The following is a 13,855-nucleotide window of genomic DNA, read 5'->3' on the forward strand; positions in this document are numbered from 1 at the left end:
TATATCAGCCCTAGCAAAATTTCAAGCTGCTGCATGCCTCATTCACCCACGGAAGTTTGTTTCTGTTGGGATGATATAAGTTAATCATTCTTCATTTTTTTAACTTCAACTACAATAATATATATAATTTTCCAGACATTAATTTAAGTTTAAAATATTTGAAAATGTCTATTAATGAAATGATCAGTTTTCATTTTACAAAAAAGAAGCATTTACCTATTTTGTATGAAAATGATTTTGCTTTGTCTTACAGTAAGTAAAAGTAAAAAAAAAAGTTTCTCACAGTTTTGGAAAAATGATTTTTTTTTTTTTTTTTTAAGAATAAATCCTTTATGTGTTCAGAGATGAATGGATTTTCTCCCTCCGTCTCAGTTATACGCTCGGAAACAATAGACACCATACAATTTGTGCTTTTTGTCAGGAAATCCCACAAAACGCACTGCTGCTTCTGTGGGACTGCAACGTCGCCGAGGTCTGGAGATAGGATAGCGGACGCTGCCATCAGCCAGCCAGCCACCATCACAGCGGTCATATCCCATCAGCTTCCAGGCAGCGTACATCTGTCCAACCTTGGCGATTTGAGAGCCATCTTTCAGACAGGCTTGCACTGCTTCGTCGTAGGTCAGCTTAGTCGGATGTATCAGGTAGTAAAAGCGACCTGTAAAAACAGCAAAGGTTTTAAGCAATTAATCTGTCTAATCTAGAAATGCCTTATTTAATCTCTTATATTTACTGTATGTAACAAATGAGCCGTAATACTCAAGCACAACTACATAAATGATTTTTTAATTGGTAATTGGTTTTTGTACATTATAAAATGAAAATTCACACCTGTCTCTCTTCACCCCAAATAATTCTGAAGAGTTAACAAGAAACATATAAGTAAAAAAATACAGGAAGTAAAATAGAGTAAGTAAGCAAGTATCAAAGGCAAATTGTAAAATAAAACAATTGTACTTGTCTGTTATGATTTGACTTTTATTCTTTATTTTTATTTGCTTTACTTGACCTCAGAGGTCAACTGAAACTTCATTCTTTTGATTTTAGTGGTTACAGAATTCTGTGGTCACATTTACTTCTTGATTTGATGCATTTTGAACAGCGTTATATTTAAGTCATGTTTTTCTGCAACACTATTTTTAAAACGGTTGTTTTGACGATCACTTGCAATTATTAGGAAGGATGACCAGGACTGTCCAACACATGACATTGTTATCGGAACGGGATAAAAGGTCCACATCATGCACTTCCTGGTTTGTCCAAGCTTCTGTGGATTCAACATGAAAAGTCTCTAATGTTATTTTTTTCTGTGCATCATTTTGATCCCAGGTTACAGAATGTTTACTGTCTTTGGCTCAGTACATGTATATCATAGTTTCTGACTCTGACTATGATTTTCATTTTGTGCACTGAGGTTCTCAAGATTCACGATCTCCTGGCAGTTGACCTTAGCTAGTTTATACTTCTTCTTTTCTACTGATTCCATTTGTTTTCAGAACTGCTCCCATCCTGTGCAGACAGTACACTTGTCCCACTGGATGTAACTATTAAAGTCTCTGTATTACCAGCAATGTTGAGGAACATTACTTTTAAAAGTAACCTTAGTTACATTACTCATTAATTACAAAAAAGTAACTAAATGTGCTATCACCTGATGGTCGATCACACGCATACATGATGTTACCAAACTGATGCAATACTTCTGCAAAATAATATAGTAGTTTTGTTTTTGTGTTGGGAGTAAGTTTTGGTAGTAACACTTTTTTTGGTAACACAGGTATATTTTACTCCAATAAAATAAGTATTGTGTTACATCAGTTGTTACTTTAATCGGTGATCTGACTACATAACACGTACTTTTAACCCATTACACTTATTGATAGTAGGGTTGCCCCCCTATGTAAAATCTTCAGTCTGTTTCTATTCATGCCTTTATTCCAGTCTACCAGTACACCTTTCCGCCAATGTAACTTCTAGATTTACTGACGAACTGAAAGGAGGGCTTTTAAATGCAATTGAAAACTCTGTTATTTCTGTGGTAGGGGTGGGGATCCTTCCGTAGGCCCACCAGGTTATAACACCTTCTTGAGACCCCGTTATCCCAGCATCTTAGAGTGTCTTTTAAACGGCCATCTGCAACGTCATTTCTGGGCTACCTACCATCTGTTTTCTGCACCAAACACAAGAAAAATTATGACACAGATCTTATTTCATTATTTTAATTGCAGAAATACTGCAGCAGCACTAGGGTGTTGGACTGTGTTAGTCATTATGAACGTCGTGATAAGACAATCAAAATGACACCTTTCATTGGCTAACTAAAAAGACTACAATATGCAAGCTTTCGAGGCAACTCAGGCCCCTTCTTCAGGCAAATGTAATACAGAGAATAGAATTCCCTATGCTTATATAGACACTAGGACAGATAAAACATTGAAAAACCTTTAAGTGAGACATCTTAAATGTAAAAATTAATAGAACTCTTCAGGCTAAGATTGATTTAGCAAGAGAGGAGAATAATGTATAGGCAAGATCTTTGCTTTATGGTAGCTGAAACCTGAAACACACAATTTTGCACAGTTGCAAATATTGTGTACCATATTGCTACACAAAAAGTAAACAGCATAGTTTAAGATTTAAACTTAGTTATTTTCTTCTAATATTTATTCTATACTTGGTAGCACTTCTTTTTGAAAATACTCCTTGATATAAGCTACATAAAACAGAACTTCAGCATTTTAAATGTTCAGGTCTTGATAGCCTTGGTTACCGTATGTCTCATGACAAATGGTTGCGGTTCATGAAAGTCTTTAAAACTCACGTATAACGTACTTCTTGTGTCATGCATACATCACTGTATATACAGGTGCAAGTCATGGAACTGGAAACGTTTGATGCTATTTTACTTCCCAGGTTATTTTCACCTGATGTTTTTCTTTGGTCTTTCTGCATTTTTTTTAGCTTTATTTGTTTTACTGATTGATTTGCACTCAATTCCCTTTTTAAAGCTAGTGTGAAGTATAAGCTAGTCACAGTTCACTTTGATCTTGAGGATGTATGATATGTGAAACTCTGCTTTTCTTGCATGGTATGGGCTGTCTTTCTGCAGGTATTTTGGTAATGTAAATTTGCCATGCCACCTGGATATGAATGCATCATTATAAACAAGAACAGAGTGACACTTATAGTATACCGTCAAATCTAAAATCGTGCTTTTCTCATCTGTTTATTTTTCTGATTTAATAAAATCTGTTTGTATTTTACTTGTTTGGGCAATCTCTGAGGGTTTTCATTTCATTCCTGTCTATTCCCAAACTGGGATTGTGTTATCGTTAATGAAGTGGTCAGGGCAGAAGCCATTTGGAACCTCAAGACCACACATTCTTCAAAGTACATGTCACCTGTGTACTCACTTCCAAGATTAACATTTCCAGTCCTTTTTGGTTTAATCTACCATATGAAAACCTGGAGCAAGGAGGGCAGATTATAAAGCTCTGCTTCACATCTAACTATAAGGTCGTATCTTAAATGTTATACAGTAAATTAACTTCATGCTTCTAGAATTTGTGTAACATTCCTGTACACACTCCAATAAGCTGTACACTCTCTGTTATTTGGACTAATAAAGATCTATGCATCATTACCATCTTGCTGTAATCACTGTCTGGTTCCCCAACTGTTACCTTTCATACTACTTCTCACTGATCCTAAGTGTTCATTGCTTCATAATGAGAAATTTGTTTTCTGTTGTCTGGTTACTAGCTTTTGAACTGCTGTTTGAGGATTTCAAAATGTGTATTATAGTAGACTGCTGTGAGCATCTTTGCTGTGATGTGTCACCTTATAAAGTATTTTTTTTTTTTAAAAAAAACCTACTGTAGGTGTCACTTCCTTTTTTGCTGATTAACAGCTCTTTCTCTGTACCAGCTGGCTGCATGTTTAAAACAAAGCTGGTACCCTCAGTTGTTCAACCAAGTATCATGACATTATAACCATGCCAACTGACTCCAGCTTTACGTGCTTATCACTCAATAGCTGAACAATAACCATCTTGAATGTAAACTGTGCTTTTGTTTTAATGTCAAGCAATATATCTTATTTGTAAATGGGAAACACTCTTGTAGTGCTGTGACAAACGTCTTGGCCCAGTTTGATTATTTTTCTCATTGCTTCATTTTTACAGTATATTTAGTCAGATATTTTTCAAGCTATGTAACAGAATAATAAGAAAATAAACGCATATAAAAGTCTGGTGCTTAATTTATTTTTTGGTGTGCAACTTTCAGTTACACATTGCCAAATCTTGTGATGTCATTGCCATTGTTGGATAACTAGTCAGCTATTCAGTTCCTTTACTTTAACAAACAGATCTGGTGTAAAACAAGCCGTGCTCAATCTAAATCTGATTACTTTTATCTTTCTGTATCAGAGTGAAGTTGTCAGTACCTAGGGTTTATAAGCAAATTATGTCATAATAAAAACAAAGTTTCTTTAATACAATTTCTGATGTCTATCAACTATCAGTCCTGGAGTTTGACTGACCCAACTTCATAGCTGTATTATCTTTAAAAAGATTGCAGAGTGCAGTGCTCAAATTATTCAGAAGGATCTGCCCATTAAAAACAATGTTTTCATAAGTAAGATATACATTTCTATATAGTGAAACAGCACAGAAAAAAAGAATACAGTATTGGGCATTAGCAGGCCTTTCGTTGTTCAGGGCTCAACCATAAGAAAAAATGTTTGGTAAAAATGAAAAAGAATGAGAAATGAGAACCGTTCATTCAGCCCAAGACAGCTTGCCAATTACATCCACTTAATTCATCTACCACAATATCAGTCTGAGTTTTGAATGTCCATATAGTCCTACTGTCCACCACATGACTTGGAAAGTTATTCAATGTTTGCGTAGTTCTCTGTGTGAAGAATAACTTCCTAATATTTGTGCAAAATTTGCCCTTAACTATGCCCCCCATTCACATTTTAATGTAGTTGCCTGGCTCTACTATATTAATTCCTTTCATAATTTTAAACACTCAATCATGTCTCTTAATCTCAGTTTGCTTAAACTGGAAAGGTTCAGTTCCTTCACAATCTTTCCTCATAATTCATAACCTGCAGTTCCAGAATAAGTCTGCTCACTTCTCTGGACTTTTTCTAGCACTGCTACATCTTTTTTAAAACCCAAAGACCAAAGCTGCACACAGTACTCTGGGTGAGGCCTCACTAGTGTTATAAAATTTAAGCATAACCTCCATTGACTCATAATAACCTCCTTAGACCAACAGTAGCAAGGTGGAAACTATTTTTCAATAGTAAGCACATATGTGCTCTCCAAAAATTTGTCAAAATGTATCAGAATCATTCTGAAGAGTTCTGCATTATATGGGAAATTAAAAATGTGAACTTTCTGGCTGACACATACAAAACTGAACAGAAACTGTAAACCTCATTCTCCTGTATGATCTTCACACTATTTTCCAAACATCGTGGCAGTTTTACAGAAGCTTTATTGAATCAGTTACCAGATGACTTGCCATGACTGAAGGAACCATGATTTGGAGGATTATTCAGGGTAATACCAGGCTTTCAATCTGTGAGCTGAAACTGAAAAGTGTTTGCATCGAACTGCAAGACAATGAGCCAAAAATTGCATTCCATTCTAGACACTAATGATTAATTCTTAATGATTACTGGAAAAGAAATTGAGAGTTATGGAATGGCTGTTTACCAGTTAACCCACACAGATATGAGAAGAATATGTAAATTTCACATTCACATGAGTAGGACAGGAGAGAAACCCAGTGTTCAGAGGCATGGAAGAACAACAGTGAGCAATGCAACACTGCGTTGTCTGTAATGAATAAATAATACACTTGAAAATGTTGCCAGATTTCTTCATTTGGTGTCCTTTATTTCTAATATTAGGTTGTGGGTGAAGATCTTATTACAATTTACTATAAAATACATACAAAACACCAGAAAGACAGACGGGGCAAATAATTTTCATGATCCTGTATGCTTTTAATAATTCTGCAGGCCGTTATGCTTTATTGTGTAAAATTCCTGCTCTACAAGAAAAATTAGCTATTTTCATATTTTTGTATTTTGTTAACTTTACATACTACCAGAAGGGCAATCTGCAGAACATTGACATCCATTTTGTAAATGCTACCATTCAAAACATAAGTGATCTTGCAAAGTAAAATCCTGTCTTTCAAGACATACACTGCTAATAATATTCTCCACGGCTTCTCCTGACCCTTTCACGTCTTTCATATATACTCAGGGTGAACCTGCTCTCATCTGTGAAAAGCACAGGACGCCAGTGGTGGACCTGCCAATTCTGGTATTCTATGGCAAATGCCAATTGAGCTCCCCGGTGCTGTGCAGTGAGCACAGGGCGCAGTAGACATTTGGGCCCTCAGGCAACCCTCATGAAGTCTGTTTCTGATTGTTTGGTCAGAGACATTCACACCAGTGGCCTGCTGGAGGTCATTTTGTAGGACTCTGGCAGTGCTCATCCTGTTCCTCCTTGCCCAAAGGAGCAGATACTGGTCCTGCTGATGGGTTATGGACCTTCTATGGCCCTCTCCAGCTCTCCTAGAGTAACTGCTTGTCTCCTAGAATCTCCTCCATGCCCTTGAGACTGTGCAGGGAGACACAGCAAACCTTCTGGCAATGACACGTATTGATGTGCCATCCTGGAGAAGTTGGACTACCTGTGCAACCTCTGTAGGGTCCAGGTATCACCTCGTGCTACCAGTAGTGACACTGACTGTAGCCAAATGCAAAACTAGTGAAGAAACAGTCAGAAAAGATGAGGAGGGAAAAATGTCAGTGGCCTCCACCTGTTAAACCATTCCTGTTTTGGGGGTCATCTCATTGTTGCCCCTCTAGTGCATCTGTTGTTAATTTCATTAACACCACAGCAGCTGAAACTGATTAACAACCCCCTCTGCTACTTAACTGACCAGATTAATATCCCATAAGTTTCATTGACTTTATGCTATACTCTGATTAAAAAGTGTTCCTTTACTTCTTTTGAGCAGTATAGTATGTTATAATGTCATTAGCAGCTAAGTAAAGGCAGGTGCCTCTTTAGTCACCTTATGTTAGAACCGATCATAAGTCGCCGTGGCAATCATTATTGATTGCTCCAATTTCAAATAAACCTGTGCTATTGAGATTCATATTGACCAGCTGTTGGACCAACAGGTGTCCAGTTCTGGTACATATACAGTAAGTAGCTGAGCATCACTACACCTAAACCAGTGCTAGCATTATGTCCTTCTTTGCCACCTTTCAGACCAGCATTCATTAATTTATTTCCACACAATAAACTAAGCAATATGTGACGCCAATCAGAAGTTGACAGCACTGAAACCCCTGCAACATTTACCTTGATAAAATACAATCATATGGAAAAATCTGAATAAGCCACTGTAATGTTCTTCTGTTATGTGAGACAGTTGCTTACGTGTGTGTTGTAAAATTTTTTTAAAATTTATCTGATATTTATCTGTAACATTTAGTATGCAGAACTGTTAGATTATACCCTTTAGTTCTATAAAACTATACAGTTAGCCCCATAGCTAAATTCTCTGAAGCTTGACACTCTTACACAGGGTTCAGTTTGTAAACTTATACTGTATGAGGAAAGGTTCAACAGCTGAATCAGAAAGGCTAAAATTAACCTCAACAGAAAGTAGGAAAGAATTTTTGTTCTATGGGTATACCACATAAGAAGTATGGCCATATTTTTGAATGTATTTTATATGGCAAATAAATTAACAGTATATTCAAAACAATTTTCTAAACCTTTATGAAAGATAACATCAATAGCATTACGATTTTTCTGTTTGTCATCGTGGGAAAGCAACTTTGCTCTGCTATGTAAATGAGTGACATTCTCTTTGCATTTCCAGATGCAAACAATTTGAATTTCTCCACTGAATAATAGGAACTTGATCCAAAATCTCAATGAAGCACAGAGATGGATTAGCATTTATTAGAAATAAAGGCTTTTGTTGGCTGAATTCCAAGGTCTAGTTAATCACAGCCATATTTTGACAGCACTTCTATATCATGCTAATGTATTTTCTACAATAAAAGTTGCCCATCTTTCCTAAATTACAATAAGAGTTCTAGTTACCTTTTAAAATATGGTATTTCTTGCATTCTGTTTGTTATCTTGTTTTAAAAGCTATGGCAAATTCCTACCCTGAAACTAGAAACTGCAACTTGATACAAAAATGAGCAACAGTAATGTCTCATAGCATTTTGTTTGTGTTCTTGAAACGCCATAATAGTATAGCTGCTTTCAGAGCTTCATAGCCAATGTAAATAATGAAAGCTTTGAACATAACCCAATTTGCATACGTCTTGTTTAAACGACTGACATATTGTGAGATTTTTGCTACTTGCTTTGTCTTAGCTTATAAATGCTTTATTTTTCAGACATTTGCAATACTTAAATGCATTTTCATGCCCTTTTGTTTTCATTACATTGTCCCCATAATCACATTTTAAGTGTTCATTTTCTTGTGACATAAAATATGCAACACATTGTAGTAGATGTTTGCCTGTCAGTTAAGCCTTTTTTTAAAACCTGTCAGTTTGGGGAAAAAAAACACACACACACACAAATATAATACACCCAATTCTTCAATAATATAGAGGGCAATGCTCTGATACCTTTCAGTGTAAGGATTTGTGGTGTATGAAGCTAAACAAGAGAAAGTTTCCTTATTTAGGTCCATGTTATGTTTCTGTTGACAGTATTTTTGTTTTTTGTCTTGTGGGATTCAAAACCACCATTAGGGGGGTTAGTATTAAAATAACATGTCCTGGGACTGAAAACTTCCTCTGTATAATGGAAAATCCACCTACAGTCATGTAATGTCAACTTACAGATAGACAGATGTTTTCACTGTAGCATATACTTCTCTATGTGGTGATGCGCATTAAGGTCCGTAGCTGTAGGCAGGTTTATTTTTTAAAAAACTGTGTTTTTCAGGCTCCATGGGACTGCGTGTGCTTATGAGTACACAATTGGTTCCAATTGCGTCATTGACTTTACGCAGATCCTAATTGAGACAACACACCCAGGGAGGCATAAGAGACCCTGAGATAGAAAACGGAAACCTTTGGAGGGTGAAACCCATTGGCAAGATTGAGAGGACAAGCGAGCGTGGAAGTCAGGAGACAATGTGGTTGGGCCCCTGTGGTGGAACAAAGCAATGATGCTCCAAAGGGTGTCCCACTAAACAGAAACTGGTGAAAGAGCCTCCCTGGGAACCAAAAAACATAGGGTGAAGGATAATAGGGGTTAGAATTCAGACATTGAGGCAGATGGGACAGGAGTTGGAAGAAAGTGTGTACAGTTGTTGGAAACCCCCACCAGGTACAAAGACCCATTGGGGTAACCTGGGAGGTGAAGGAGAGAGCCATGATGAACTGACTGGTGATCACCTGCTGAGATGGTTTCCAATATGGATTTTATCTATTTATTGTTTTAATTCTGCACATGTAGGGATGGGATTATTTGGTGACTTATTAATTGATATTATCCACTGTACTTTATTCTTTGAAGACCACAGAGTAAATAAAGACCAATCTCTGTGGTGCTTGTGTCCTCATTGGACTGGCTCAAGATGATGGCCAGCTGCAGCCAACTCAGGCCGTCACACTATACTTTAGCTATTTGATTACCTGAGTGAAAATGTCCTCAATTTGGCTCTAGTGCCACCAAATGTGGTAACAGTTTCTTCTGTTACTAAAGACATTCATTGCTCAAATATTTCTTGACTCCTGATGCTATTGTAGTTGTTAGAATAGCTTAATGGCTTCTTTAGTTGTTTTTTCGTGACTGAGCACATTTAAGAACTGTGCATCTTAGACTGTAATGAGTTATGACATATGAAATCTAACTTCCTTCATAAAAGTGTATTGCTTCTATAAACAGATCTGATAAAAATATTTTGGGGACGTAGGTTGTACTTCAATTTAATAAACTAGCTTCAAATTTAATGTTCATATTTACTGCTAATTGCTATAGATACACATTAACAAATAAATCCACAATAACAAACCAATAATATATATATTTAAAATGTTTTACTTTTAAAATAGTTGCTTTCCTGAGGCAAAATACATTGTTCTTAAACATTTAATTTACATGTAAGACAGAATATACTCCATGTACAGGTTGTGGATTCCTTAACCAGGGACCAGAGGTATTTCAGATATTTTTGGGTTTTGAAATATTTGCATTTGCTTAATGAGATTTGGGGGGAAACATGATCTACTAGGGAAATGCAGCCAAACTAGCTAAATAACAATGCATGTGTATAATTCTTATCACTGAGCCATTACGATAATGTGCATTGACATAACAAACATATTAAACCCCAAAACTAATGAATATGATGTAGATTGTATTTTAGTTCCATTTCAAGTGGGCCAATATTTCATAGTTGCACTGAAGAACTTTTTTGTTTTTTTGTTTATAATGACCAACTCTAATTCCATCATGCCTACTGTGATAGAAGTTAACAACAAACCGAGTTGCTACATTCAGCTTTCTCAGGGTGAGGGTGTACATCCATAAAACATACCATGTTTTTATCAACCTAAAAAGGAAATTTGCAGCAGTGTCTGGTGTAAGCATATTTATACGCTCAAATCAAAGTAAAATTTTATAAAAGAAACCCCTGGTATGGAATTTTACACTTGTCACGTTATGTACCTGCTCAAAAAGTATCTAATTTTGGAGAATTTTGTATTTTGAAATTTCAGATTAGGGATACTCAATGTGTATTGTATAGAAGATGCCTCTGTCAAAGGGACACAAAAAATGGACAAAAAATGGGAATTGGTTGTAACACGGCCCATGTGTTAAAAGAGGAGTCCATTTCAGTTTTTTTGTGTGGTTACTAATCCAATGTATTTAACAGGTCTAACGAATGCCTCAGTAATGATTACTTACAGCTAAAAATGAGTGGGATATCATAAGAGATTGAAGAAGATATCAGGTGGTAACAGAATTTTCCCATATTATACTAGTACTGCTAATTATGTGAATGTAGGAACAACTGGAGCCACCAGAGTAAGCTGAGGGATTGCGGCTCCAGAACTTTCAGTGTGTTTGTAACCTCAAATGGTCAGAGGTGTAGTTTGACAATGGAGAAAGATGAAAGTTTTAGGACATGAGTAGGAATGTTACTGGTATTTTTGGTGCAGTGATTTTGCTTGGTGAGGAAGTGAGAGACAGTGCCTTACATTTTTGTAGTGAGTCCCAGTGAGGAAGTCAGGGTTTGTTGTGCCTCTGTTTTAAACCTTTTATGTTCTATTTTTTATTATCCATTACTTGTGTTTTGTATACAATTTTGGATTTAGGTCCTCTGGAGACTTAAACACTCTTAGAGAAATTCATAATTAAGCAGAAAGTGGGACCTCCCTTCCTCACCTTATATACGAGCAGTTTCACATTCAAATTTTAACAATAACAAAGGAACTCCTATAGGATAAAAAATAGTGCAGTACCTTTAATATTAAACATTGTGGATTGTTGCTCTCTACTGCTATTATCGGACCAAAACAAAAAAGATGTGATTTCAAAGCATTCATAACTATATGTATACAATATTACAAAGGGTATAATTACTGCATACATGTTTAAATTATACATTTCATAATACTAATTAATTTTGACATGAGAATTTCACAACGATAAAAAAATCAAGAATCTGACTAGTTGGTTCTTGATAAACTGTTTTTATACGGACGTGACATATTCTAATAAAACAAGCTTCTATGAGCCTTACCTTTAAAATTGGAGGTGAAACAAAAAACATCATAACGGTTTCTGTCCTTATCACGATATCCATAGTTGCGCACTCCTGGGACAGTGTCCTTGCCTCCACAAGGTTCTCTAGGTTTGGTAATAGGATACTGCACAGAGCCGTCACTTAGCCAGCCTGCGTTGCACCAGTCCAGTCCACCTCTCCATGCGTCATAGAGCTGATCGAATGAGGCAATCACTGAGTCTTGATCTTGGCAGACCTGTTGAGCTTCTTTAAAGTTTAGGTTGTAGCGACCCATTCTTGGAAAATATGGGTATACAACACCTATAAAAAGGCAATTAGAATTACAGTTAAACCATTCTCACAAACACAAATTACTTTCATTAGCATTTCAGTGCTAAGCAGTTCCATTGATTCATCTGTCCATTTTTTGCAGTCACTGATGTATTATTATATGTCTGAGAGCTACAGATATGTGAGAAAATATCTGCAAATACAATTGGTGTCCTTCTTTACAAGCAAAATGGGCATATTCTAGAACATTAACTACTGTATTGCATCACGGTACAGCCCAATAATGTATATTCTTTACCTGGTTATAAAAAAAAAATCCTTAAAATCTACTAATGCATAAAATACAAAGTATGACAAGCCACCCATGGCAGATGGTATTCAGTGACAATGGAAAATTTCCCTGTCCGGGCATCAGCCTTATTCATTCTAGAAACATTCAGAAAAATATTTGATAAGGTTTCCTATCTGAATTCATACTCTGCATTTTATTACCTTACTATTCAATTATCCAATGCCACAGAGGGTATGTGAATGACAGTTTAGCCTTGCTATTGAAATCAAGGCCTTACATTTTAGTATATATGCGTAAACAGTTCTACGAATACAGGGAAATTCTCTATATTGGAGCCACCTTATAAAAGCACAAAATTTGATGGTTCATTGATCAATGACACGATGTGAATAGGATTGTCAAACACCTCACATCATTTCTACTTATTTACTGGTTGAAGGATTGTGATATTAAATTCCACTAAATTTTCATGATCTCTAACTCTTACTTATACTCTGAAATTTTTAACACCGATTGAATGGAGGCTGAAATGGTATTCAGTAGTGTATCTTTAAGTAGTATGTTCCAAATTTTTAGTAACGTTACCACAAAAAACTGACTTAATTTAACAGATGTCCTAGAGTTTGATGACTGTGTTTACCCTTAAGCAGATGCATCACCGCAATTACAGGAGAACAATATGTTATCCCATTTTAAATATAACATTTTGCTTATATTTGAATAATTTTGAAGGAAAAAATGTAGCCATGATAAAAACAGGTCATATCTGTGACCAGGATAAAATTGAAATTAACTTTTTTTTTTAATTCAATATACTGTATATCTGGTTGTGAATAAATCTAGTCATGTCTGTTTGATTTGAATTCAAGAACATTTTAGGAAGCATAAATTCAAAACTAACCCTAGTGGCAGTATGAAGTATCCAACATTAAAAATGTGCTGCCAAATGGATATTTCCCTTTGTATGAATAATCGCACAAAACATTTAACAGATGTAACAAATGAATGGAAACATTGAAAATATATAAGCACATTGACATTTTCTTGCAAATAAGATATGACAAGCTTATACGAGTATAAATGAAAAGGGAAAATAAATTGATTAAAAGAGAAAACATTCTAAATGCATGCCAAAGTATTCTTTATTGTACCCTTCTAATGCAGGAAACCATGAGATTTGTTTAAAAACCACATTTCATTTGTTTGTATCAAATGAATGGGTGATGACAGAAAACAAAATATGCTAATTTGTTTTGTTAAAACAAGACTTTCTGACTTTTGTATATTATATTAATTGATCGTAATATCAGCCTGGGTTCAGAGTGTTTTATATTTTCCTTTTCTGTGGATTCTAGTTTCTCTGTTCTAGCCATGATGTTCTTGTACATCCTTTAGTTTTACCACTTCTCCTAATCAGTTACATTTCTACTTTTTTATTAAATGTTTTTCTCTCTGTTTGACA

The 13,855-nt window shown here is 35.6% G+C and overlaps 1 protein-coding gene across 3 annotated transcripts in view; it reads right to left on the bottom strand.

Annotated features, from left to right (window-relative positions):
- Positions 1 to 275: 275 nt before the first annotated feature.
- The window catches only part of LOC120532856 (hyaluronan and proteoglycan link protein 1-like), a 107,147-nt gene continuing 93,567 nt past the window's right edge, over positions 276 to 13,855 (bottom strand). For all 3 annotated transcript variants that reach the window (XM_039759293.1, XM_039759294.1, XM_039759291.1), the window contains exons 4-5: positions 11,829 to 12,131; positions 276 to 658 (exon numbers count right to left, since the gene is read on the bottom strand). In XM_039759293.1, coding sequence (XP_039615227.1) covers positions 369 to 658; positions 11,829 to 12,131 — 593 coding nt within the window. In that variant the 3' untranslated portion in view covers positions 276 to 368. The remainder of the gene's footprint in view (positions 659 to 11,828; positions 12,132 to 13,855) is intronic.

Source organism: Polypterus senegalus, chromosome 7, assembly GCF_016835505.1.
Source record: "Polypterus senegalus isolate Bchr_013 chromosome 7, ASM1683550v1, whole genome shotgun sequence".
Lineage (NCBI taxonomy): Eukaryota > Metazoa > Chordata > Cladistia > Polypteriformes > Polypteridae > Polypterus > Polypterus senegalus.